Source organism: Danaus plexippus, chromosome 14 (genome assembly GCF_018135715.1).
Source record: "Danaus plexippus chromosome 14, MEX_DaPlex, whole genome shotgun sequence".
Lineage (NCBI taxonomy): Eukaryota > Metazoa > Arthropoda > Insecta > Lepidoptera > Nymphalidae > Danaus > Danaus plexippus.
Genome location: NC_083546.1, coordinates 3,870,995 through 3,898,282, shown reverse-complemented (window position 1 = coordinate 3,898,282; position 27,288 = coordinate 3,870,995). Strand labels below are relative to the sequence as shown.

General features: G+C 31.2%; 7 protein-coding genes across 8 annotated transcripts; 4 read left to right on the top strand and 3 right to left on the bottom strand.

The window, feature by feature from the left end:
• The first annotated feature begins 1,814 nt into the window (after positions 1-1,814).
• Positions 1,815-4,953, top strand: LOC116769497 (T-complex protein 1 subunit theta). Its single transcript, XM_032660609.2, has 6 exons — positions 1,815-1,976; positions 2,387-2,944; positions 3,270-3,644; positions 3,720-3,946; positions 4,303-4,498; positions 4,578-4,953. The coding sequence occupies exons 1-6, from the start codon at positions 1,917-1,919 to the stop codon at positions 4,800-4,802; spliced, it is 1,641 nt and encodes a 546-aa protein (XP_032516500.1). The 5' UTR covers positions 1,815-1,916; the 3' UTR covers positions 4,803-4,953.
• Positions 4,954-5,663: 710 nt separating this feature from the next.
• Positions 5,664-6,338, top strand: LOC116769486 (c-Myc-binding protein). Its single transcript, XM_032660592.2, has 2 exons — positions 5,664-5,820; positions 5,895-6,338. The coding sequence occupies exons 1-2, from the start codon at positions 5,806-5,808 to the stop codon at positions 6,141-6,143; spliced, it is 264 nt and encodes an 87-aa protein (XP_032516483.1). The 5' UTR covers positions 5,664-5,805; the 3' UTR covers positions 6,144-6,338.
• A 997-nt stretch (positions 6,339-7,335) lies between these two features.
• Positions 7,336-8,968, bottom strand: LOC116769674 (ATP synthase subunit O, mitochondrial). The gene is made up of 4 exons (XM_032660833.2): positions 8,811-8,968; positions 8,483-8,737; positions 7,931-8,122; positions 7,336-7,577 (listed from the first exon to the last, which is right to left on the bottom strand). Exons 1-4 carry the CDS (start codon positions 8,835-8,837, stop codon positions 7,422-7,424), a joined length of 630 nt encoding a protein of 209 aa, XP_032516724.1. The 5' UTR covers positions 8,838-8,968; the 3' UTR covers positions 7,336-7,421.
• Positions 8,969-9,745: 777 nt separating this feature from the next.
• Positions 9,746-16,352, top strand: LOC116769376 (eukaryotic translation initiation factor 2 subunit 3-like). Of its 2 annotated transcripts, XM_032660439.2 has the most exons (9): positions 9,770-10,013; positions 10,201-10,375; positions 13,038-13,274; positions 13,540-13,757; positions 14,195-14,380; positions 14,651-14,833; positions 15,541-15,678; positions 15,905-16,053; positions 16,239-16,352. In XM_032660439.2, the coding sequence occupies exons 1-9, from the start codon at positions 9,954-9,956 to the stop codon at positions 16,294-16,296; spliced, it is 1,404 nt and encodes a 467-aa protein (XP_032516330.1). In that variant the 5' UTR covers positions 9,770-9,953; the 3' UTR covers positions 16,297-16,352. The 2 variants fall into 2 exon arrangements, with proteins under 2 accessions (XP_061378429.1, XP_032516330.1); XM_061522445.1 differs by lacking the exons at positions 13,038-13,274; positions 13,540-13,757; positions 14,195-14,380; ... (2 more) ...; positions 15,905-16,053; positions 16,239-16,352 and adding an exon at positions 10,850-12,968 and having other exon boundaries at positions 9,746-10,013.
• LOC116769375 (cullin-5) lies at positions 16,349-20,108 on the bottom strand. The gene is made up of 4 exons (XM_032660438.2): positions 19,900-20,108; positions 19,274-19,835; positions 16,874-18,504; positions 16,349-16,574 (listed from the first exon to the last, which is right to left on the bottom strand). The coding sequence occupies exons 1-4, from the start codon at positions 19,906-19,908 to the stop codon at positions 16,437-16,439; spliced, it is 2,340 nt and encodes a 779-aa protein (XP_032516329.2). The 5' UTR covers positions 19,909-20,108; the 3' UTR covers positions 16,349-16,436.
• Positions 20,109-20,344: 236 nt separating this feature from the next.
• On the top strand, positions 20,345-21,439 carry LOC116769708 (uncharacterized). The gene is made up of 3 exons (XM_032660888.2): positions 20,345-20,650; positions 20,734-21,167; positions 21,242-21,439. The coding sequence occupies exons 1-3, from the start codon at positions 20,562-20,564 to the stop codon at positions 21,412-21,414; spliced, it is 696 nt and encodes a 231-aa protein (XP_032516779.1). The 5' UTR covers positions 20,345-20,561; the 3' UTR covers positions 21,415-21,439.
• On the bottom strand, positions 21,425-26,898 carry LOC116769541 (protein CREBRF homolog). The gene is given in 8 exon segments (XM_061522521.1): positions 21,425-23,370; positions 23,531-23,647; positions 24,272-24,373; positions 24,376-24,521; positions 24,761-24,962; positions 25,325-25,511; positions 25,753-26,030; positions 26,033-26,898. Coding segments are annotated over 8 exon segments (1,572 nt in total). The 5' UTR covers positions 26,478-26,898; the 3' UTR covers positions 21,425-23,275.
• Between the last annotated feature and the right edge of the window lie 390 nt (positions 26,899-27,288).

Here is a 27,288-nt window from a genome sequence, read left to right as displayed (position 1 = left end):
GTTTGTCTTAGCCGTGCTCAACTCCATATAAACTCTCAAACCCAGAGGATTTCTAAGATTATATTAAAAATATATTTTTTTTATGTGAAATAATTTATAAGACTCTACAAACATGTCTCTAGTTTATGCATGTTATTGTTATGTCGTATGTGTAACATATAAAGTTCAAAAACTTTGTTACCTTAGCAAATAAATTTCATCAGGTTTATTTAAATCTACCTTCGCACTCATCTGCCTTAAACGTAGACGTCTTAATTGAGACGGTACAAGTATCGTTTAGTTAGACAAAGCCCCCCAAATATATGCAATAATCTAATGTTATAATACTTCCAAATTGAAAAAAGTCGGTATAAAAAGTGTCTCAGAGTATGGGGTTTGCAATTTATCAAAATTAAGACAAATTGAAATTCGTACCTACTGCACGAGGTAAATTGTTAACTGTGATATTAAATTGCACATTATTTCAGCCCAGACTAAGAAAGGATTATTTAATACCAAGGATAAGTTTTTTATTTAATTAAAACCTGGCCAGAGATTCACTCCTTTTTGTTAACAATCAGTAAAAATCCTTATAACAAAAACTAACTAAACATAACTTGTTCTAAAATCCTTTAGTATAACTGAGAAGAGACGTTATTTTATACGGCGAGCGTTCGCGTTAGGAAATATATCTAAAACTGGACTGTGCGCGACCATTATATGTGTTCTATGACCAATCTATGTCAACGGTGAGTCGTGCAGACTCGTGCGTTATAAAAGGTAACCGTTAGCATCATGTCAAACAGAAGCGGTAAAACAAACATAGGAAGGAAGCAAAGTCTATCCTTAAACCTTATAGCTCGATGCCGTCTATGAGCTCGGGATCACTGACAATTCTTATAGCTTATTTTTCAATCAAAATGTCAATGGAATCCAGTAGTCCTCTAGCTCAGAGATGAGAGCAGTAATTCATGTAAGGTCGATCTTGCTCTTTATGTGGCAGTAACTTTTACCCCGGGATGAAGTACCACCTTGCATTATTCGATACACCAAATTTCCTGGATGTCAACTTGGCCTCATAAGCTAAGTTATTCCGGAATTTAATGCCACTTGACAATTTGATTTGAGGACGTACCGGAACTAAGGTTATCTTAGCAGTGAGAGGACAAACTAGTGTTATGTTGAGGATTTATACGGATTATGATATCCCGATTCCAAACCGACATTCTAGATAGAGTTTTCCCGATATCAGACAGATGTTGTTCTTCCACAACGTGAAAAGAAATTTTCCCAAAACCAGAATAGGAAGTTTTACCTTCCACATAACGAATGCTATCGATACACAATAAATCAATGAAATGTAAGAAAAGCGGTATCGGGAATAGCACCGACTTAATGTTAAAGTAGACATACTTAAAACAAAATAATATTAAAGAAGCACCTATAGATATGTCTCTCAAGTGTAATATATATATATATATATATAGACAATTATTTAGTGTATTTGTATGATTTTTTTCTATAATATTATAATGACCTATTGTTTTTAAAAGAATACTAATATAGGGGAGTATAAGAATAAAAAAAATCTAAAATACTTAACTATGTGGTGATATACTTTGTTAGTATTAATTCTGAAAATAATAAGAACGGCATTTAATATAGCTGGATGTAAATACTTCATATGTAATATATTCAAATCAAAATAACATCTGAATTGTTGTATTATTTTTTTTTCTAAACAAAACTCTACTATAAACATCTATATTGTTGTTAAAACGAAAGCGTTTTTATAATCTGTATTTAGTGGTTGTTTTTATTTATATAGTCTGTAGTTAATTTCCATTTTGCGGCAGGCAAGCAGATTCTCGTGATTCATTTGAAAATTTGACTAAATATTATAATACGCGAGAAAAAAAGAATCAAATAACTTTAAAATGGCTTTACATGTACCAAAAGCACCGGGTGTACCCCAAATGTTAAAAGAAGGAGCTCGGGTATGTTATAACTATTATAACCAAAATCAGAAGTCATGCCGTGCCTTATGAACATTAAGTTGTATTTTATTCATTTGTTTCGTTATTTATCCAAAAGACAAATTATTTATAACTTACTTTACTATTAAAATAATATTTTAAACATAAATATTTTTAAATATAGTGATATTATTCCCAATTTTCGATATATTATATATTTCATACTTCATATTACATTTAAAATTTTAGTTTTAATTATCCATAGAAATACTTAATACTTACATTACTGTTTGATAAATATTAAATATGCCTATTTTCACACATATAATTACTTACATGTATATATATATATATATATACTTTAATATAAAGTAGCTTAACCAGTTTCACATAGAATAAGGACGCTAAATAATTAATTAGTATTTTTCTAGATGTTTTCCGGTTTAGAAGAAGCAGTATACCGTAACATAAATGCATGCAAACAATTTGCCCAAAGTGTGCGCTCAGCATATGGCCCGAATGGCATGAATAAAATGATCATCAATCACATTGACAAACAGTTTGTCACAAGTGATGCTGGTACTATCATCAGAGAATTAGATGTTGAACATCCAGCTGCCAAGTTAATGGTTCTAGCTAGTCAAATGCAAGATGCTGAGGTTGGAGATGGTACAAACTTTGTAATTGTATTATCTGGAGCTCTTCTTGAGGCAGCCGAAGAGCTTCTACGTCTAGGTGTGACGACGAGCGAAATTGCAGAAGGATACGAAAAGGCCCTTGATAAATGCCTAGAAATCCTACCCCAGTTAATTTGCGATGAAATTAAAGATTGCAGAAATATGGATACTGTTATTAAAGGCATTAAACCATCTATCATGTCCAAACAGTATGGTAATGAAGACTTCATTGCTGGGCTGGTAGCAAAAGCTTGTGTGGCTATTCTACCAGAAAATACAACATTTAATGTTGATAATGTCAGGATATGTAAGGTAGTGTATGTTTTGAAAATAAATGTTTTATCACAAAAACCACTATTGACAGACATGATTTAATCTTTGTCTGGGGTACTTCATGCCCCTTCAAAACAGGCTAGTTTTAGCAAAGGGTTAACAGAAATACACATTACCAAAAAATACTCTTTATTTATTAATTAAGGTATAATTCTCTTAATTATTAGTTGGACTACCTACAACATATACTATTTCTTTTGATGAAAATTTACAATGAACTTACAGCCTGCTTATTGAAATTGTCTGTACTTAAAACTTTATGAAATTTCTAGTAATAAATTGTCTATAAATTTCATAATTGCAGATCCTTGGTGCTGGGCTACTACAGTCTGAGGTATTGTCAGGAATGGTGTTTAAGAGAGAAGTTGAGGGTGATGTTGCCAGTGCATCAAAAGCCAAAGTAGCTGTTTATTCCTGTCCTGTTGACATCACTCAAACTGAAACAAAGGGAACAGTACTCATCAAAACAGCCGATGAACTACTTAACTTTAGTAAAGGAGAGGAGTCTTTGTTAGAAAAACAGATTAAAGCTATTGCCGACACTGGTGTAAAAGTTATTGTTGCTGGAGCTAAGTTTGGTGATATGGCTTTACATTTCCTTAATAAATATAACATTATGGCGGTTCGTCTCAACTCAAAGTTTGATATTCGTCGTCTCGCAAAGACTGTTAATGCTACTGTAAGTTTACCATAACTTTCTGCATTGATATTTGATGATACAAAGTACAAGTTATATCATTTCTCATTATTTTAGGTACTGCCAAAATTGACTACTCCAACGGCTGAAGAGCTTGGATACTGTGACACGGTCAGAGTTGATGAAGTCGGTGATACAAGAGTAGTTGTCTTCAGTATGGAAAGCAGTGAATCTAGAATTTCAACAGTTGTTATCAGAGGTTCAACTGACAATTACATGGATGACATTGAAAGAGCTATTAATGACGGTGTTAACACATTCAAGGGAATAGCAAGAGACGGACGGTAAGCCTATTAATTATTAATACTTCTTTATTACTTTTAATTGATTATTAAAATGACAGTCGACCACTATTGAAAAAAATAATAATAATACATGAAGGACTACAACCAATTTATCAATCATAAGAGGTCTTATTTGCAAACATAAATCAAAAACCAACAAGCTTGCTATTCAAAATCAACATGAATACTGAATATGTAAGAGCATATCTGCTTGCAAACAATTATTTTCCCAATACAATTGAAATAACATTAAAGATATAAGTTTTTAATATGAAAACCTAGTCTTTGCTGTTCAAGTTGTTTTTATTTGAAGTTGGTTGACAAAATTTTACAGTCATATTCTTTATTTATTTCAGATTCTTGGCTGGCGCTGGAGCTACTGAAATTGAATTAGCTCAACAGCTTTTACAGTATGCAGATACTCTTCCAGGACTCGAGCAATATGCAGTTCGTAAATTTGCTGTAGCTCTTGAGGGTGTTCCGAAAGCTCTTGCAGAAAATTCTGGAGCAAATGCCACTGAAGTTGTGAACAATATCTATAAAGCACACAGGGTAAAAATCTTAAGCATTATTTAACATATAAACATTCCAATATCAAATAAATGTCACTTATACAAATTTTTATTTTAAGGAAAACAACAAGTATGCTGGTTTTGATATCGAATCTGAGAGTGCCGGAATTTGTGATGCAAAGGAAAAGGGAATTTTAGATTTATATGTCTTAAAATACTGGGGCCTTAAATATGCTGTTGGTGCTGCAACAACTATTTTGAAAGTTGATCAAATCATTATGGCTAAAAGGGCAGGAGGGCCAAAAGCACCTAAACCCAATGCCGGCAGTGATGATGAATCTTAATATAATTACAGTATTTCACAAAATAGAGCACGCTAGAAGATATATTTACTTTTTAATCCTTAATTTAACATTATGTTTACTTCTGATACAATTTGTTCTAATGCTTTTACTGTCTGCCTAATGGCATAAAATAATAAAAAGTAACAATAAATTGTTGTAGTTTTTTTTTCAAACGATTTTGTCATGTGTTCTCAAGTAACTTTTGTCAATGCTCAAAAATAATAATAAAATTTGTATTTCACGATATTACATGTTTTCTTTACAATCTATTGGATACCGTGTTCTGCGTAGTGTAGACATATCTAATATCAACGTCTTAGAAGTTAAAAATGAACGAGCTATTTATCAACTGTTATTAATTTTTATTTATTTATTCAATTAATGGATATGCTCCTGATCTTTCAGGAAAAATTTATGTCAACATGCTCAAAACAGAACAGTATTAGTAATTATAGCAATGAATAAACTTTATTATTTTTACTTTTTAATAACACACTGATCACGACTGCAATACTATCCAATCTTTATCATAATTTTACTAACCGTTGTAGATCATTTACATTTTACACCAAGAGTTCTTGATAATAGTCATTCCATAAATAAAATGAATCTAGGTCTATTTTCAATATGCGTATATTTCATAAAAATAAATTAACAACTAAAATATCTTTTATTTAATAAAACACTAGTATACACAATAGAAATTCGAACAATTCAAATGCATTAAAGTAGATGGAGTGCTTATGACATAAACAATTTAATAATTATTATTAAAAAATACAAACATAAAAGTTAAGTTAATTTAGTTAAAACATTAAAAATAATAAATTTTTCGGAATGGCTGGCATAAACTTCGTACTGACAGATATAACAAAAGCGTGACATTTTAAAATTTGTGACAGTTTACCGCTAACGTTACCAAAACAACTCTAAAGCAATAAATAATTAACCTCAATTTAATTTACTATCGAACAACCTGTTCCTCGTAAATAAATAAACAAATATGTCTTCATACAAAGTGAGTCATCTATTATATATTGATTATCAACAAAAAGTCATTTCTTAGTCGCTAACGTCTATTAATGTTTACAGCCTATTGACTCTAAAAGGGAGGAATTTAGACGTTACCTAGAGCGGGCTGGAGTAATGGACGCCCTTACGAAGGTCCTTGTAAGTCTTTATGAAGAACCGGACAAACCAGAAGATGCCTTAGAATATGTTCGTAAGCATTTAGGAACTGACGGCGGTGAGGATGAGCTAGAAGCAGCACGAGCACGTATAGCAGAATTGGAAGCAGAAAATGCACTCTTAAAAGGAGAAACTGCTCCTACTGAAGGATAAAATCTCAACTTTATTTAACATTATTTGATTGATCTCAATGTGATATGATCTCCTATATTACTTTATTTAAAAAGGAAATCATTTGTTGATTTGTTACTAGAGCAGAGTAATTATTTTTTGTTATATTATCATTTAAGGATTTTTAAGTTGGTACAGTTTTAATTTTTATTAGGTTAATAAAATTCATTAACTATGCTTACTGTTTTATTTTCAATCAAAATAAACCAATAGATACTCACTTATGCTCGCAATTCATGAGTTTTTATGAGGAAAAATAAGTTTACTATGAGGGCTTATTTACTTGGCTTTTAGAAACTAATAAATATAAGGTATATATGAAAGTTTTTGCTTAATCAATTTCCTATTGTAACCTAAATCTTTTTGTTTGCAACAATAACTGTAAGAAAAAAAATACTTTTCTTACATAGATAACATACAAGTATGCAAATGTTAACCATTTTATATCATCAAATGATATTGTCAACAATTATATAACATTTTACAATAATACCATACAAATTAAAGAAAAAATAACCATTAGATACTTTACAAGAACTTGACTGACACAATTTATATTTCAGATGATTCATATAAATTAAATATTTATATTTTGTGATAAATATTCAGTAAATAAAGGCTATATGAAATAATCACAAAGTACCGCTATGGTGCATATAGCTTTTGAAATAATATCAATATCATCATTATTCAGAATGAACAATAATAAATTATTTAGATATTTAAATGCATTGACCAAGCGAGCAAAATGACTGACCATTATTTTCTTGAATCCATAAATTTGTTGTAGAACTTATACATATCTTCTAGACGTTATGCAAATTCCAATAATTGGGGTCTGGTATGAAAATGTGCTAAATTAAAAATGTTATTTTTTTGTCTAAAAGAAAATAAAATATTTTTTTATTTAATTCCAGTATGCTATGATTATACATTACCATAAATAGCATGTGCATAGTAAAGATCTTTATAGACATAAATGACAACCAATTTGTTCAGTCTATATAGGTGTGTTATATAAAAATTCAGATTGCTTTGTATTAATCTTATAGCTTGGATATAAACTTGCACATGTTATATGTAAAATAGCACATCATCTAGCAGCAACAACCCATGATACTGTGTCACAATTAAAGTAAATTTTTATTGATAAAAGAGGAAAAAATAAAAGTCCTTTTGTCATGTTATTTTGAATTTTTACTTGCACAACATGACTATTTAAACAACATTTCCATGGCTACATGATTATAAATTATTAGTTTATACAGCGTTACTGATGAGTTCGGTGTATTTCTTTACTTTGCTGGCAACACTCATGTCAACAAACTTGTCACCAATTGATACAACCATACCTCCAATTAGAGATGGATCTACTTTAGCTGTGAGTTGTAGAGTCTCATTGCCTTTAAGGAATTTCTGAAAGATAAGAAGTTTTAATAAAATTTACAGCCTTTTCTATTTTTATAATATTAATTTAAGATCTATCTTCTAGATAAAAGACATATAATATATCTAAAGATAAAAATTTTGCACAAAAAGTGCCTTCTATTCATGCAGATCCAAATAATTATTGGAAATGTTTAAAAATTAGAAGAAAAATTATTACCTAACATTGTTTTTTTTGCAGAGATTTAAAATTAATTCAGATCTAATCCATTTTAGTTTGAAATATTTAAAATACATCGAATTCCACTCATAAGGATGGGAGAGATATTGTTCATATTGTACATTAAAAAAGACCTTAAGTAATGTAAGTGTAACAAATATACCTTAAGAGCAGCTTCCAAGCTCTGTTTCTGTGCAGGATCTAAAGGCTTGGCTGTAATCACCTCGCATGTGACCTCACCACGGTGGGCGGCCATCATCATTTTGAAAGCATTTATAACAGCTTCCAATTTATCCAAACGCCCATTCTCGGCCATTAACCCTAACAAGTTGCTGGTTGTAGCAGACAAGTTGGTCTGAAATTAATAAATATCATTTAATATTGTCAAAATTATATTGATAGTGTAATCTAAATTTAGGCACTTTTAAACATTTTTTTAACTATTTTTAATTATTTATCATGTTGTTTGTTTTGAGGTTTTTACATATTCTGTTTTCAGGCTAATTATATTATTTTCTATATTACATTATTTTGTACTCAGAGATATTTTTTTATATATTGATAAATTATATTTCTAAACAAAATTCTCTTTATATTAAAAAAATAAAAATATTTTTATATTGTAAGTAATTATTTGTTGTAAATAATAAAACATATGAAATATCTTGTTATAAAAAGAACTTTTAAATAATAATTATAAATTTGTCATGCTCACCTTGACAGCAACTTGTTTTAAAGCATCAACTTTTAGGTTTCTCTTAAGAGTTGGGTTAATGATAAATTCCTTGACTTTAGGATCTGATTTAATAGATTTCTGGAATTGACTCAATTCTTTTTCAACAGCATCCAAACTCTTGCTTTTTGAAGCTGCGGAGTACAGGGCTGAAGCATACCTTCCCTCCAAACCAAAAACTTGTACAGGAGGTTTCACGAGTTGAGCAGCGGCAGAAGACGTGCTCAACGATCGAACCTATGCAGATTACGTAATGTGTAATTTTACAAATATAAATATGAGAAATATTATTATATGAGTATGAAATTACCAGCATATTTGTCTTCATAAATGACATCCTGATTAAAATTATTGATTTCTTCTTGTAAAGTACTTAATAAAATCTGATGTTCGAGTCGACAGCCACTACCATAACCCGAGCACAGACATTGAAATGTCATTAGAGATTATCAATGTCTTACTTGACAGTGACATTAACAAGATCTCTGCAGAAATAGCAAAGTTAAAGATTTATCAACGGTTGCTTAAATTACAATAAATTTTTGGATAATATGAGTCTTGTAGAAGATTTGGACTAGCTTCGATAACAAGTTTGATTTTTGTTATTACCAATACGTTGTAAATAATTTAGCAGTTCCTTCTACTAGAGGATGAAAATAATGGACCAAGTCTAAGATTTGTCCAATGTAAGGCAAGGATAGAATGAATTAATTAGTTCTCATCAATATTTATTAGTTATTATATCAGAAAATTCATAAAATTTTAAAATTTTTATAAATATTTCACGACTACATAGAGTAAATTAGCAAAAACAGTAAATAATTTTTTTGCTATCAGATGATTTCACGCTATTGTTTTTTCTAGAATTTTTTGTGGGTGGTAAATATTTGAAATTGAAGAATAGTATGAAAGTCAAAGGAACTGATGATGGTGTAGTTAACTTATTTTATACACCTAGAGAGGGACTTGATACGATATAAGAGTCTTCATTAAAGCATTCTAAGCAGTATTTAACTCAAATTAATTAACACTTTTCTTTATGGTGTTTTTAGAATTAGAAGCTAGTACATGGAAGGAATAATAATGAGGGCTTCATAATTAACAAAATATGGCATAGTATTTTATATAACTAAAGTAAAAAAACTTTAATAAATATGAATTTTTAAATATTTATATATCAATTTAATTAGTCTCAAGATGAAATACACCCAATGTAGAGTTAATTGTCAATTCCGCGTCATATTTTTCTTACCTGTCGTCTGTCGTAGTACAGTTTGGTTGTCAATGTGATTTGTTAAAATCTCTATTCTCTTGTGGTTAAGGGTTGAGGCCACGCAATATAGCGTAACCTCTATATTATTATTTAAAACCCCTTTGGAAAACAATACTATATTTTACGAAGAAGTATTTGAATGAATCTTTTTGGACACTATAATTATTATTGAATATAATAATGACTTCGAACGAAGGAAGAGGACAAGCAAACTTGCATCAGCAAGATTTATCTAAATTAGTAAGTAGCAACGTACAACTTAATGCTAGTGATCATGAAGTTGTTGGAAAAATGTGTAAACTTTCGTGTTTAAACAACAAGTTTGAACATTTTGTTAATAATGGTCTTAAATTTTATAACCTAACATCTATGATTTACGAAGTTTCACTATAGAACTTGTATTAATTTGTGAAGTGTTATGTTTTAGGACGTCACAAAACTTTCTGCTTTGTCTCCCGAAGTTATATCGAGACAGGCCACTATCAACATAGGTACTATTGGTCATGTAGCTCATGGAAAGTCTACAGTGGTTAAAGCCATTTCTGGAGTTCAGACTGTCCGATTCAAGAATGAATTAGAAAGGAACATTACTATAAAATTAGGTAAGTGGACAGAATAAATAAAAAAATCTAGGTTAGATTTGATATTTTGTAAATATATTTATTTAGTGTTTTATAATATATTGCGAATTTCGTAAAATGAAATTTATTTGTCGTATTGTTGATAATAAAGTGCTATAATTTGGTACAAAGATAAAATATGTATTGATTATTAAATAATATGTAGCTAAGAATAGGGTACTGTCTATTGACTTTAATATCATATAAATATTAAACTGGCTTTATTGTAAAGGTTCCTGGCAATTGACAATTTGATTTAAATTGTTATGTTCACTAAATTAGTAACTGTTGTAGATGTTAAGCTTGTTGTATCAATGACATGCATACTTATCACTGAGTATGATAACTTTGCAATGTACCATGTGAATATTAGTTCAATTAATGTTAAATTATGCCTAAAATTCATATAATTAAAGCTAAAATCATTATTAATTTAAAACACATGGTATGTTGCAGAGCGCCTGTCCGATTCAGTTATAAGAATGTATCGTGAACGAGCTGATGAAAGGAAAGAAAGGATATTCTTTGAAAAAATGAGAAAAAATAAAAAAAGGTCATTGCCACCCGATCCAGATGTGACTCCTGAAAAACCACCAAAAAAGAAACAAAAGAAAAATAAACAAGAAAATGAGGAATTTATTATTGAAAGGATATGTGGGTTTAAGTTTCAATCAGGAAAAGAATTGTTTCATATAAAATGGAAAGACTATAATGAGAGTGAAGCTACTTGGGAACCAGCGGAGAATCTAATTAATTGCCCAGAAATATTACATGAATTTTTGAGTAAGGAAGAATTGAAGCATGCTGATAAGATTGAAAAACTAAAAGAAGAAATATCTTTTGGTAATCTACTCGAAGATGAATACCTTATTCAAAGGTTGGATGAAGTAGAGGATTCGGAACTTACTAAATTAAAAAATGATCTCATTGTCAAACTTCTTACCATGATCTGTCTGAAACAAAGTGATGAACATTATGCTTCTCAACTGGTACAGGATACAAGAAAAATTTATCAGTTATATGTCTTAACAAGGAAACGCTATCAACAACTTATGGCTCTGAAGAATTGGGAAGATTATCTCAATCAAGTGGATATATGCAAGAAATTAACCGTTGAAAATGATGTTGACTTAATCGGTCCACCAGAAAATTTTACATATATCAATCATTCAATTCCCGCCGCCGGTGTAACTATTCCGGATGAACCTCCCATCGGCTGTGAATGTGAATCATGTAATTGTCGCTCAAAGTCGTGCTGTGGAATGCAGGCTGGTTTATTTCCTTACACAGTCAAAAGAAGACTTCGCGTAGCGCCCGGAACACCAGTCTACGAGTGTAATAAAGCCTGCAAATGCTCATCAGATTGTAACAATCGCGTTGTACAAAGGGGACGTAATACTAAACTAACCATATTTCGTACATCCAACGGATGCGGATGGGGAGTCAGGACTGAACAGAAAATCTACCAGGGACAATTTTTATGCCAATATGTTGGAGAAGTCATTACTTTCGAAGAGGCAGAGAAACGTGGACGCGAATATGATGCTAATGGTTTAACTTATCTTTTCGATTTGGACTTTAACTCGGTTGAAAATCCGTACGTGGTGGATGCATGTAACCTAGGAAATGTAACTCACTTTATAAATCATTCTTGTGATCCTAATCTGGGGGTGTGGGCTGTATGGGCAGATTGTCTCGATCCAAATTTGCCGATGTTGGCTTTGTTTGCAACTCGTGATATTGAAGCGGGGGAGGAGATTTGTTTTGATTATTTACAAAAATCATTAGAAAACGAGGAAGAAACGAATACTTCTGTTGAAAATGTTGAAGAAGGCGATTCAAATTTACCCGATGCTGCAGAAGCTAGTACTGCTGTATCTCCCGTGTCGCCCGTTAAAACGAGATTTGAAATCCAACAACAGAATAGAGCAATGCTAAGAAATCTCACTGAGTGCAAATGTGGTGCAGTTAAATGTCGAAAATATTTATTTTAATGGAAAAACATTCTTCACAAGCAACAGTTAATGATGACTTAAGACATATTGAATGAAAACTAATAGAATTTTTTTTTTTTTTATTATTTGACTTAGTATAACATGTACATTTTTATGTCAAGCAATGTTTTATTTAAATAGTTATTTAATAATGAATTATGGTATTGTTGATTAAAAAAATAATGAGACATCTTTTCAAAGTTTGATCGTTACATTATAGCTCAATTAAAAATAATTTAAGGCGATAATAAAAAAATCTATGATCTGAATGCCACCTGTTTGTAACTTCTTACGACTACAATATACAACACGGAAAATGCTTTAATAGTTATAATTAAAAATTTTAATACGAACATAACTTACTTAGTGCCTTTAAAATTCACCTTATTAGATTGTAAAATCTAAAAGTGGTATTTTTCTAATGTTGAGCATAAGAAAAAAAAAATATTTCCAATATAGCATTAAGTTCTTTAATACTAAGATTATTATTTAGTATTTAAAATAATTATTACATTTTTGTAATGTCTTAGGGATTGATATGTATTTTTGATAATGAGTACAATAAAATATTTACACTAAAAGTATAGTTTTAATCAGAAAACTTGAAGTAATAAGAATTCTATATACTAATATCTATGGCTATCCAAAAGGTTATGCGAATGCGAAAATCTACAAATGCGACAACCCTAAATGCCCTCGTCCCACGAGCTTTATATCAGGCGGTTCGTCCAAGGATGACAGCTTTCCGTGTCTGAGACCGGCATGTACTGGTCGCTTCCAACTCGTTCGCCACGTTAGCTTTGTGGACTGTCCCGGTCACGACATCCTTATGGCCACCATGCTTAACGGCGCAGCGGTCATGGACGCCGCCCTACTGCTTATTGCGGGTGAGTGACAACCCTTAACTAGTATTTTCTAGAATCTAGATAATGATTTCTAAGACTTTCGCGAGTTTTATTCATCTAAACAAAACTACATACTCTCGACGTTTCGGTTACGTTTTAGCAACCGTGATCACGGGCAGACGAGATGTGAATGTCTGAACACGCACGCGTAGTATATCCGAAAAATATTAGTTTCATTTAAATATTTTCTAGATTCTAAAATGATCTGTGAGATATTGGTAAGGATATTTTTGTCTTTGTCATTTAGGTAACGAGTCCTGCCCCCAGCCTCAAACCAGTGAGCACTTGGCCGCTATAGAGATTATGAAACTGAAGCACATACTTATACTTCAGAATAAAATAGACTTGGTAAAGGAAGGTCAAGCTAAGGAACAGCACGAGCAAATCGTTAAATTCGTTCAAGGAACCGTGGCGGAAGGTGCACCGATCATACCGATATCGGCTCAGTTGAAGTACAATATTGAGGTGAGATAAATTAATTTCATAATATAAATTATTTAAGTAAGTTTATTGTTACATTAAATGTAGTTTAACAAAATCCATCTTCGAAATAAGCATGTATCAAGTCCAAAATAACCGTACAACGAATCATTTGAATCGATCGAGGTTTGTTTTATTTTTAAGATGTAGGGTAGTTACGAATTCATTTGTGACCTTTGATATGAAAAATATATCCAGACAGGTAAAATTTTACAGTTAGCTGAAGTTTTTGCGGGAATTAATGTTAACAACTAAGAAAAAATAAGCATATAAGCATATAATAAGTGTAAGCAACTGAGTTTTTTTTTTAATTTGAACCGTAATTGGTAGCTCTTATTATATAATTTTTAATATATTTAATTTTCAATTAAACTTCGATTATCATTAAAAAAAAATTAACTCCTATTAACGTTTAATCACAGGTATTATGCGAGTACATAACAAAAAAGATACCTGTGCCGTTACGCGACTTTACTTCCCCGCCCAGAATGATCGTGATTCGGTCTTTCGATGTGAACAAGCCGGGATGTGAGGTCGATGATCTACGTGGAGGAGTCGCTGGCGGGTCCATACTACAGGGTGTGCTAACCGTCGGTATGGAAATTGAGGTGAGATGAACAATCACTTCATTCCCATTATGTTATTGACATTTAAGCAATGTAAAGCTAATACATAATCTGCCGTTCCACAACTGCTATGCCGTAATCATTTACCGGAAATCGGAATTAATCGTCAAATCAACAGAAAAACATGCACCAGAGGTAACAGGTTCGAATCTTGCTGGCGTCGATGAATATTTAGATCTTTATTCTATATTTAAATGTTAGATGGGTTGTGTTCAAAGGTTCAATAAAATTCCTAATCGATCTTAAATTCAGGTTCGTCCAGGTCTAGTGAGTAAGGATGCGGACGGTAAGCTGACTTGTCGTCCGATATTTTCTCGTATCGTGTCACTATTCGCTGAACAGAACGAGTTACAATACGCTGTTCCCGGTGGACTCATCGGTGTTGGAACTAAGATTGAGCCGACGTTGTGTCGAGCTGATCGTCTTGTTGGACAGGTATGTATATAAAACAAATATATTAAACTATACAAATATAATAGAAAATGTTCACATAGGAGATCATTGCATCCCAGTAGCACTAAAATGGCGCACCATAATTAATGATTGGTCGCCAGAGGATATTTGTGCGGCGACCTTCAGACCCGACATATTGCTGTATTTGCTAATTTTAAAACGCATATAAGAGCGCGCGATAATAGAGCTTACGGTTTCTTGGGACACCAACATACCCAAAGACCATGGTGTCGAGGTCAATAAGTATTACGAGCTCGTTAACGACCCGACTAAGAATAAGTTTGTGGTAAATTTGTACACGGTAGATGTTGGACCAAGACGTATAACAGCTACATCTCTCTACAAATTACTAAAAGACTGGGGCCTGTCCAGAACTAACACCAGTTCATTCTTAGATCGTACTTCAAAGGCAGCCCTAGTGGGTTCGTTTCAAATTAAGTTAGGTAGGGGTGGTGTGGTGACCGCTTAACGCCTTTTAGATAAGGGCCCCTTAAACCTACACCTCGGACGCAATTCCCAGGCACTGTTAAAGCTCCTCTCCCTGCAACGCAATGAACCTTGCACCCGATCGGTGAATCCGTAGAATGCTGAGAAGTGTCTCAGACCATAATCAATTACTATGGTGTGCATCCCTACAGCAAACTTTTAGAAAGAACCGATTGATAAATTGTAAATTTTAAACATTTCAGGTACTTGGCGCAGTGGGAGCCCTACCTGGTATATTTGTCAAGCTTGAAGTGTCATACTATCTTCTGAAACGTCTTCTCGGTGTGCGTACGGAGGGCGACAAAAAGGCTGCCAAAGTACAGAAATTGGCAAAGAATGAGGTGTGTTACATAGATTAATGTGATTTTGTGACAGTTAAATAGATAAATGCCAATAAGAGATGCCCTAACAGAAACTCATTATCAAAAACGAATTTCCTTTGCTAAATTTAATATTTTATTAATTAAAAAGGTTCTGTATATGCAAATATTAAAGATTTGATCTAATATAACTCACAAATTTCATATCTATTACTTCAATAGTATTCATAAATTCGTCAAATTTCAGGCGTTATTGGTTAACATTGGATCTCTCAGTACTGGTGGGAGAGTTATCGCTACAAAGGCTGATTTGGCGAAAATAGCTCTTACGAGTCCCGTTTGCACTGAAATTGGAGAAAAAGTCGCACTCAGTAGAAGAGTTGAGAACCATTGGAGGTGAGTAATGTTTAACTTTAAAAATATCCAAACGAATTAGACACCATTATCATTTCGATATGAAATTCTTATTTATTCGTAACATATATTTTATAATTAAAGCACTATTCTCACATATATCGTAACCAAAACAAGTACATATTCCCTAATTATAAAAAAAATTATATATAATTTATTTATTACAGGTTAATCGGTTGGGGTCAGATACAAGGAGGAGAAACCATTGAGCCCGGAAAGAACTAATTCTCTATTTTATCTTTTATATACTTGTCATATATTTAAATAAAAGGTAAACTAAATCCATGGTGTTTATTATTTCAATGACATCAGGCTGTGGATGATTAAATAATTTATTTGATTGTAGAGTTACAGTCGTGTCACTGTTAGGCCATGTATATAAAAGTGTTAATGTCCTCGTCGTCCCGACGCATGTATTTGTGTTCTATCAACCATTCTAATTGCTCTTTGATCATCTTCTTCGAGGGTAGGAACATATTCTTAAGAATCTCAACTAGCTCGCTCTGTGAAAATAACAGACGATGCTCCATTACAATTAGTATTTAAAATCACTAACAAATATACTAAGACAGTTAGTAATGATGAAATACTGAGGGCGTTGAAATACAGATTTTTTTTAGTACATTCAAATCGGGGTTAAAAATATATACAAATAAATTATTTTATTCAGAAACAAAGATGAATAAACTTGTTTGAAAATTTAATTGAAATTGAATAAGAAAATTATTTCATTCCAAACTAATAACTTAATAGCATTCAGATATATATCCAAATTTACGAATATATGATACTTATAAATTACCTGAAGAGCCGTATTGGTTATGCGTTTCCTCATCTTAAGTATTTTAATAATGGCCTCCTGTGTCCGGAGTATTCTAAGTTGAACAATGGAATGGTTGTCCTCTAACTGAGATCTCTCCGTACTGAGTTGGAGTCTTCCGATTAAATTAATCTTTCCCCTCCGTTGTGGTTTACCGTTTTTGACCAGCGCAAATTCTTGATTAACCCAAAACGTTGTGTTTTCTGAAAAGTCTTTAGGATTTTGTACAACTGGCTCGTAACATAACAACTGTCTTTTCAGTTTAGGAAAAGCCACTAATGACCATAAAGTCCTTCTTAATTCTGGATCTGGTAATTCGGTAGCGAGTCTTAAGTTCTCGTAAGTTACCTTCTCCATTGGACGCTGATTCCAAGCAAACAGGACAGCCATTTGAAACGTCGTCACATCTAAATCAAATCTACCAACGGAATTTGCGAATGTGATGGTACCATTGCTCATATGGTGATACCACTGCAATTTTCTACCTGAGTGTTTTTTCTTATAAAAATCTTCGACTTCGGGTATGTAATCTTCCAATTCTAGTGGAAGACTAACCGTAACCCTCTCGGAACCTCTAGCCCAGGCGCCAGCGTTGAGAATTTTTATATTTATAGCGTCATGCCGCGTCGTTTCACCTCGGAACTGTGTATTGAGATCTTCACTAACCTTAACATCTTGGAACATTCTAGCAAGCTTGTTAACATAATCAGCCGGCATACCGACCTCTCGTAACCATTCAACCATATCTTCTTCTTTCTCAGAATCTGCACTCGAATCTAATATTAAACGCCTAGTAAGGTGGGCTTTGTGATATCTCATAAAAACATCCTTGTTCTCAATGTATTTCAGTACTAATAATACATCTTTTAACCTAGATTCTATCTGTTCACTTGTGAGTCTTTTACTTAGAGGAGTCTTACGTAACAACATATCACAGTAGTTTGCAAGGAGTTCAGGACATTTACTTTCAGGGGAAGTGCCTTTGCTACCGCGGATAAGGGCTGATGATGGCAATTCTAACTTAAAAACTGTAGTATCGTTCACAACACATTTATAAGCCTTATCTCTACCAGTCAAGAACCTAGGATCGTCCATGAAAGCATTTTTAACCAGTGTGCTGAATCTCCTAAACAGATCTAATAAACGCTCGACATACTTCTCTGAATCCGTTGTTATTATATCTGCAGATGCAACCATATCCGCTAAGCCGGCCGATACAATATGGGCTTCTAAATCTCTTAGTATTGGTGTCACACCATCAGGAACTCTGTCCAGAAGACGAAACATTAACTGCAGTTTTTCGGTCTCATCACTTTTAATGAGCGGTGCACATTCTGCTAATATAGTTGGGAGATGTTCCACTATAAGGACTTTTTCACAACACTGCGTCAAAGCGGCAACACTACCGCTGCCAGGTTCCAAGTATCTGTGAGCACGAGCTTCTTCCTCCTTAAGTCTTTGATCAGCATACTTCATATAGGACTGAACACCATTTGCTAATAAATACTCATTCGCTTTCAATTTATAAAACTCTTCCGTTGATTGCATGTAAGCCGCTTCGAAATTGTCTCTGTATATTTGCAGCTTGTCGATTGAATTTAAACAGAGATTTACTGAAACATTAAGAAATAGAAGTAAATCAGAAAAAACTCCCATTGGGATTGTATCAGGTTTTGTTGTTAGTGAATTTATTTTGATTATTACCATGAATTAACCATGAAAGATTCTTGTATGTTATATGGAAAATGTAGATTTATTTAAATTCAGTTCTTTACATATTGGACAAACACTTTGAAGGACATTAATGTTTAATGAATAGTAACAATAGAAAATAAATAAAAAAACTGAGTTTAAAGCCTAAGGTGTATAAGTTTTTATGTTAGATGATATACTTTCATACATAATGAAATATATACAAAAATTGGACTTTATAGTAATAATATCTAAAGACTCATTCAACTTTCACTTTTAACACATACAATTGAATCAGTTTAATTTGTAATCTATTATTTCTGATAAATAATACACATAATATGTTGGAAATATTCAATTAAATTACGAATAAATAAAAAACTATATATGTTATAAAGCAAACAGAATTACAATGCATTTAAGAGTAAATATTTAACTTGGGACTTGAGTCCCTGAACAATAATCCATAAACATTTTACATATAATGAATAAAGGGTGATCTAAAGTGTGGTCTACATTTGTTTATGGCTCCATTATGACACAATATTCTATCTTAGAAAGCTACCAAATATTTAATTTCGATCAAAGACTATTTAAAAAACAATAATTATAAATAATACATATATCTATGGAGATTAAACTTAAAATATATATATATATATATATATATTAAATGTAATTACTACTTACCATATGATTCCCGGACTCCAATAACAAGTTGAGAGTCAAATGATTCACCATTTCTCTCAGCTTGTACAAGCTTCATCGCAGAATCTTGTAATCTCTGTTTAATGTCCATAAAAATACTTTGGTTCCAAGAGTCTAACATCAATTTTCGAACTAAGCTATCTTCAAGATTATTATTATTGTTCTTTTTTTGTGAATTATTTGCATTTGAGCTTGAAACCTTACTGATAACTGTAATACAACCTTCTAGCAGGCGGAAAGGTGTAGGAAGATAATTGCACTGTGTAAAAAATTTGCCCCATTCTGCTATGTAAGCCTTTAAAAGAGCCTGATCTTCACGTTGGGCAAGCACACGCACTTGGGCTTGTTTAATGTACATCATTATATCTTGTTGTAAAGCATCTCTTAATTTTAAAGGACCCCTTTCATCCCATAAACAAACAGAGTGCACTGCGCCAAAAAGATCTTGCCATTCGGTTTGTGTGACTGCTTCTTGCTTTAAGAGCTTCAGTACTATAGGCCGCATAGATGGCCATTTATCTTCAAACGTGACCTGTCCTTTATCCTAAAAAATGAAAAGTTAAATAACTCAACATACTCCTATAAATTAAATAGCATTAGCTACGCACCTTTAACATGGTTTTTTACACGGTTTTGTATTTTTAATAAAAATATCTAGTCCTTAATGTTCCTTTGCTAAGAATGTATAACATAATATCATTAAAAATTATAACATATGCTTTCTTCCAGACTTATTTTATACGTTTGTCTAGTCTCCCAAAACGATTTTCAGAATGAAAACTACGCTTACTCTTCCTGCCATTTTGTAGGGCTGGCAATGGTCGATGTTAACAGACTTACAATTTTTTTTTTATCTAAACATAAATTTTTCATGTAAATTCAAGGTCGCTATATAAAAAAAACATATTTTGAAACAAATATCACTTACGCAAATTAAATTTGATATTTCATTTCACAGGTAAAAGAAAATATTTTGTTGTATTATAACATAAAATTCTTCTTTTTGCAATCCCTAGCTAGAGGTAAAATAATATACTCTGTCAAGTGTAAACTAACAGCAACTGTCACTAGTCAGCATATTCGAACTTATTTTCAAATTGTACAATTATAAACTTTCTTATTCTATATAACTAGCCCTTAACACCAATAATCTCTATCATTTAAAGAAAACTGTAAAAAACAATATCGAAATATTCCGCTTTGTGGATTATATTCCTCTTCCATTTTTTAAATATAAAACAAATAGTCTGTCATCAAGAAAGTATTCAGAATGAGTACGTTTGGAGAAATAAGTGAACCAAACAGCAGGACAACGTGGGAAGATTGGGACGACGAAATACCTGATAGCAATGGAAATATGTAGGCAATATTTAAAATTATAATTTGCTTCATTAAATCATTATTCAAGCCTTAAATTTCTATAATATGGAGCTTATTTTCAGATTACAATGGCACAAACCCCTTTTAATACCGGAAAAAGTTGATGCACTATTTGTTCTTGAGGGAAAATACTTATCAGATTGTATAAGGTTACAACATAACAACTACATAGAACTCATCAACACAGTTTTAGAAGCAAATTTACTTCTTTTTGAAATCAAATCTTCGAATAGATATGTCTGCACCATTAAGGATTATAAACTGCTACAAAGTAGTGAGATTGTTGAGTTATTGAAGCCTATTATTATTAAAAGTAAAGATGTTATAACTATTCAGACAAAACCACTAACAGAATATCAAACTGATCATGTCACAAGTCAGCCTTTGGTACTGAAAAAATTAAACACAGCGGCCTCTAGTAAACCTCATCAAACTTGGAACTTAAATTTTCCAAAACTTGAACAACCCAATATTATGTGTGGAGTCAATGCTGGCGGTAGGAAATGAAACATATTTCTGAATATCAATCTAATTTTAGGTTATTATAAATAAATCAATCCTTTTTTTCAGTTATATGTTTAAGGGACCATTTTGATTTGCCGGCCAGTGCGTTAGTTTACTATATTGAACACAGTGAAGAGTATCAAACAGATGAGATCCAGAAGCTATTGGAACATTTAAAAATAGTACAGAACTGCAACAGTCACCCAAATAGTATTCTTAATTCAAATCTTTACATTTAATAAATAAAACTGTTTTTGTATTACACTTTATTGGTTTTAATTTTAAAACAATCTGATTATTTCAATAAAATTGTCACATGTAACACAAAATAAGTTTTATATACAATAATTCATTAATAAAGATATAACATAATAAACTTAAAGATTGTATATAGATAAGCACAGCCTATGGATCGCAGACAAGTTTAGTTCCATTTATATAGCATTGGTACATAACACAATAACATTATCCATTTATATAATAAGTGTGTTATGTACAAAAAAATAATATAAATAACTGATAACTGCTTTAAAAAGTTTTTTATTTTTTCAACTTATAAACAATAACTCGGCAGCAGAATATGTGGCAAGTTATAAAAAAAAAAGACACCGAACTAACAATATAAAGACATTTAAGATGTTACATTTTATTTCATATACATGTATATTGGTATATAATATACTTATTTCTAATATTATTTTTACCAAACCTTTTCCAATATATGTTTATTTTTATATATAATGTGTTGTACTTTAAGATAACTGTTCTTTGATGTAACTAATTTAACGATGATATATGTATATATTTTTTTGTACTATGATTTTGATAGTTTATAAAAATAGTATATCTAACATCGAATATATAAAATACATGTAACTGTGACTTTGGAAGAAATGTATATTTTTAGATGACTTTCTATGCTGTAATACACTATACACTTATAATTGCTACAAGTTTCTTTAAAAATATTGGATTAATTTTAAATACATAGACATTTTAAAATCCCTATAATATAATATAAAAATAGTGAGTTTCATTCACAACTGTGACATTTAAAATTCTGTGACCTCAATACAAAATGTAAGAAGAGTATAAAAAAAATATATGCTTTCATATCATACACATGTAAAAAGAATAGCTATAGGTAAATATGTACTTAATATGTTAGCTTATATATAAGTATTATATACGCTTATATTGTATATTAATAGATATCACTATGTTCTAATGATAATTGAATGAACATATAAAAATAGACAAGAGGTAATAATTCCCTCTTTATAATACTCAGTGATATGATAGTAATTAATAAATGATAAAATTATTGGTCACTGTAATTAAAGATACAAATTTTATGAATCAATGGATAGAATTATTTATCTGAAAATACTGAAGCAAAATAGAAGCTATTACTTTATTTATAATTTTATAGATAGTTTAATGCATTGATGTATCCGGTAAAGGCCAACTATACTGAAATGTATTAAAAAAAAAACTTTCAATTTGTACATAAAATTTTGATATTCAATTAAATGAGTAGACAAATGATATGTTCTAAATTTAAACAATATTCACAAATGAAGACGACATACAATACATTTCTTTTTTAAAATATATGTATTACAACTAACATTTTTAATATATTCATAAAATATATACAAAAAAAGCAGTTTCATAAATAGATGTAATTAAAATTATCAACAACCTATATAATATTCATAAAACAATAATCTTAGGATTTTATCCATGTAACAGTTAAGATGATTTAATGAGAATCTAAAGTCCTTAATTAAGTAAGAACTAGTGTTTGGCTAACATTTTAACTTAATCTATATTATTTCTATCAATAAACATGTAATTAATGATACATACACAGGACAAGACATTCTAAATTGTTATAATTGAGAATTACTTCATTATTTTTTTAGTTGCCTTGTAATATTCATACAAGCTATATTTATTTTTGAATCCTATAAAAAATAAAATTGTCTTGGACAATTAAAGTTTATATGAGTGATAATAGTTTTCTCTTTTCTAAACAACTTTGGAGGTACTTGAAACAGCCTTTCGTTATAATATTCGTAAATCTGGTTTTTACCTTCATATTTCGTTCAAACCGCCATTATTTTGTCCAGACTTCACATTGTTCACTATTTTGTTAACAAACTCTGATGTTTTGCCAGCTATTTTTACCTCTGTAATAAATAAAATTTTTGATAGCATATCACTTTTGGAAAACAGTAGAGTTTATCATTAAGATATACACATATGTGTGTGTGTGTGAGAGAGAGAGAGGGTGTAAGTGTAAGTACATATGTGTGTGTGTGAGTGTGTGTATATACAGTACATACTCACCGGTGGCTGTATTAACTAAAGTCTGTACATGTGAAGACCAGTCTACATTGTTATCTGGATTTGTTACCCTATTGCAAAGTATTTGTTTCACTTGATTTATTCCATTAAGGAGTCGTCCTGAAAATATATATATATAATAGATTTTAATAAATTAATATAAAAGATCCTTTCAAATAAAGCATAATGATTGGTAGAAATTCAATGGAATTTTTTTTTAATATAATTGTGACATAATATTTGAAGACTATAGTTTACAGAACTAGAATTTTTTTCATTTAACATACATTTTTAAATATCTATACCAATATTATAATTGTTTGTTTTAGCTTTCAAATAACCAAATTATATAAAAATTTATATATATATGTTTATAAATAATGGTTAATACTGTACACAGTTTGTGTCACATGAGTGATGAAATATGAACCAGTAATATCTTTATCTAAACCTCATTAAAATGCCGCTTATTGCTAAAAGCATTATCTGGGTTATTAAATTAATAATTATTGTTACTCAAAATGACTACAGAAATTATATTAATGATACTGATAAATAAGTTAGTTGGAATCTTTTTCGTCATGTGAATGACCTTTTTTTTTATATATTTTAAAATTTCTTATTTATATTATGAACTCTTTAGTCTATATGTCAATTGATTAACAAATTATTTTAATCTATGGATTTTAAATGACGAATCTATAATAATGTGGTAGTATTGAAATGGGATGGAAGTGTACTTACTATGTTCGTGCTGTAATCCATATAGTTTTAATTTATTTGCCTCGTGCTGAGCTTTTTTCTTTAACCTGCAAGCTCTCGATGCCAGTTTATTTTTCTCTTTCTGGTTTTCGGTCGTACATTAAATGGTAATTCGCTGACCGGTATCATATCATTGATAATTTTTCCTAATTTATCTAGTTCCAAACCGATGAGATAAAGTTTTCTGGGATTCGGTGTTAAATCATTACCGTCACCTTTTCTTGCCTTCCCACTGAAAATGTAAAATAATTGTGATAAATAATAAAACATTAAATTTAAGTAAAAATTGACATATACATTGTAGGCATAGGTATTTGTTTAAATCAAAATTATATATTACTAACAGTAATATTTTAATATTTAATGAAAAAAAAAATGTCACCATAAAAGTATATTAAGTATTTCTTATAAGGTCGGTATCTCTAAATTGATTGTAATGATAGACAAAGATTATAAGTTTGTTTTAATCACCTGTGTTTTATGCCTTTCACATTGCAGTTGGGGCTAAATACAGGGTCTGTAACTAGATTTAGTACATGTGGATCTTCTGATTTTTTCTTTAGTATTAATCTTTGACCTTTTGGACCTTTAGCCTGTACATTGTACTGCCAGAAGTATTTTTCTTTTTTGGCCTGACGAGCTTCCTTACGCTCGGGGCATTCATCATTTGATTCTGCATTTATAATTTAAGTCTATTACTATGTGATATGATATTGTTAATTAAAATTAATGTAAAAGTAATATTAGGCAAAAATATATATATTTATATATATCTTGTGTCCTTTATACTTTAATAAATTGTGGAGAATGATAGAATATGTTAACAAACAATTTTTTTTTTTTATTATATGGCCTTCAAACAAACTATGTTAAAAACAATTATATGAATGACATTCTTATACCAGACTTATTATGATTCAAAGACAACAATATATTGTTTATGACAACATAGTATTCGAAAACAGGTTTTTAGTGTTATGATAAAATATTTTTATAGATTGCGTTCACAAAAACAATTATAAGGAAATTATTTACCGTCAGATGATAGATCCTCATATCTATCGCTGTCTTCGTCAGATTCTATATCTCTGTCATCTTCGTCTTGAGAAAAATCTCCAGTTCCTGGACTAAGAAGTCCCCCGGACAAGGAAGATACAGATCCCGCTTCAGCAAGAGAACTGGTGGATAGTAGATGTTTTCTTGGCTCCCGACGTTGCCATATCTAACAATTTTAAGAGTACACAAAATGTCATGATAGTAACATTGTCTTTCAAACTTGCCTAATGTATTGGATTAAAGTATTCTAATGTCATTAATTAAAGATTCCCTGTCATAAGTTCATATATTGATTTATTATTCGAATTGATTGTAAGTTAATTAAAAATATCATTGTAATATGACCATTATTTAGTTTTCTGATACATTCATCTTATAATAAAGCGTAGATATAATTGTTTATATACCTGGTCCATAGTTAAATGTGTGGGAGCCGATGAGGATAATTGTGCTTTGGTTTTAACACTAGGTGGGAACGGTGGCAGAACAGATGAAGCTGGGACAGATTGTCCAAGAGCAATTTCGCCACTATAACCATCCATTCTTAGGAGCAGTTCCGGTAACTGATTCATTGGTGGAACAAAGCTAGAAGATGCTGAACTATGCTGACTAGATGGCGAGAAAGCCAACTGAGCTCTGCCATAAGGGCTACAGGGGCTCTCGGAAGTCAATGTGTTGTTTGGAAAACATTTGGAGAGTTCTTTGAACCACTCATGGCTCCACCTATCTGTAAACAGTACCGACTCTCCTCTGGCAAGAGCAGATCATCGAAATTAAGATCATCCAAAGATGTATCTGGGTTTGCATTTAACTCTGCCAAAGTTGGACCTAACACTAAATCAGCTTTGTCTACTTGGAATATATCATCATCCTCCATTTTGAAGGGCTCCATTCTTGATGAATCAGCTTCGAAATTAAATTTGTTGTAGGGTAATGTAGGAACACTGTGGAATGATCCAATCTGATTGTCTTGGAGACACAAATCTAAGTCAGTATTAAAATCCGCAAGTTCTGTGCGCCTCTGTGGTATTGGCACCGATGCTGACATCGCGCCCAACTCGAAGTTTGACTCTTGTTTTATCTCTAAACTCGGTTCTAAAAGAAAGTCAAAAGTGTAAATAGAATCCGACATTGCACGTGTTTGTATATAATGACCTTGACGTAGAATCGTCTCGCTTATAGACTGGCGCACGCTTACGTCTTTATCGATTTTAATTCACTGAGACCCACGTGTCATAACTTACAATGTTTATTTATTTCGAAAATTTACACATAATCAACTTTAGATTAATTATGGATCATTGAAATTGAAAGTCTAAAAGGAATCGATTTCATTTTTCTATTACATAATTCGGAACCACTAATGCGATAGTTCACACTAAATAAATTTTAAATATGTATATGATTATTCACAATGACTCGCTTTAATCTACAATAATTGATTTTCACAACTGGTTGTAAATTTACAAATCACATCTTCAAAATCGTTTTTCTGAACATCACTTTATCATTTAAATGTTCGAGCTCTTGGATCTACAATTGATAATATTTTTACTCACGTCTACAATAACAAAAACACTCGCGCAAGTTGCGAAGTAAACAAAGATTTATATTATTATTATTCAGCAAAATATTCAAAGGTCAACTGAGAAAGATAGCAATAGCACATTTCATAATGTAGACGGAGATGGCGACAATAAAATTAGCAGGATAAGAAGTGAGGAAGTGGGGTGCAGGATTTCTTGATGTTGCCAACATAAGAAATATCACTGTCAGTTAGTGCAATAATATATGAATATTCGTAATGATTCATAATTGAAATTGTCTTTTATAAAACTCTATGACTTTATTTAAAGAACATATCAAATAAGCAAATTATAGAATAAAAATAAATTAAAAAATAATGTGTTAGTTATCTATATAAATTTTACAGATTATACCCT

Coding starts and splice junctions, on each gene's coding strand:
- LOC116769497 (XM_032660609.2), top strand. CDS start 1,917: ATGGCTTTACATGTACCAAAAGCACCGGGTGTACCCCAAATGTTAAAA. Junction 1,977..2,386: donor TGTTAAAAGAAGGAGCTCGG/GTATGTTATAAC, acceptor GTATTTTTCTAG/ATGTTTTCCGGTTTAGAAGA. Junction 3,947..4,302: donor GGAATAGCAAGAGACGGACG/GTAAGCCTATTA, acceptor TATTTATTTCAG/ATTCTTGGCTGGCGCTGGAG.
- LOC116769674 (XM_032660833.2), bottom strand. CDS start 8,837: ATGTCATTTATGAAGACAAATATGCTG. Junction 8,123..8,482: donor TAAAACAAGTTGCTGTCAAG/GTGAGCATGACA, acceptor TATTAATTTCAG/ACCAACTTGTCTGCTACAAC. Junction 7,578..7,930: donor GCTTGGAAGCTGCTCTTAAG/GTATATTTGTTA, acceptor CTTATCTTTCAG/AAATTCCTTAAAGGCAATGA.
- LOC116769376 (XM_061522445.1), top strand. CDS start 9,954: ATGACTTCGAACGAAGGAAGAGGACAAGCAAACTTGCATCAGCAAGAT. Junction 10,014..10,200: donor AGCAAGATTTATCTAAATTA/GTAAGTAGCAAC, acceptor GTTATGTTTTAG/GACGTCACAAAACTTTCTGC. Junction 10,376..10,849: donor GAACATTACTATAAAATTAG/GTAAGTGGACAG, acceptor GGTATGTTGCAG/AGCGCCTGTCCGATTCAGTT.
- LOC116769375 (XM_032660438.2), bottom strand. Junction 18,505..19,273: donor TGGAGTCCGGGAATCATATG/GTAAGTAGTAAT, acceptor TTAATGTTTCAG/TAAATCTCTGTTTAAATTCA. Junction 16,575..16,873: donor TAACCAATACGGCTCTTCAG/GTAATTTATAAG, acceptor TTATTTTCACAG/AGCGAGCTAGTTGAGATTCT.
- LOC116769708 (XM_032660888.2), top strand. CDS start 20,562: ATGAGTACGTTTGGAGAAATAAGTGAACCAAACAGCAGGACAACGTGG. Junction 20,651..20,733: donor CCTGATAGCAATGGAAATAT/GTAGGCAATATT, acceptor GCTTATTTTCAG/ATTACAATGGCACAAACCCC. Junction 21,168..21,241: donor GTGTGGAGTCAATGCTGGCG/GTAGGAAATGAA, acceptor CCTTTTTTTCAG/TTATATGTTTAAGGGACCAT.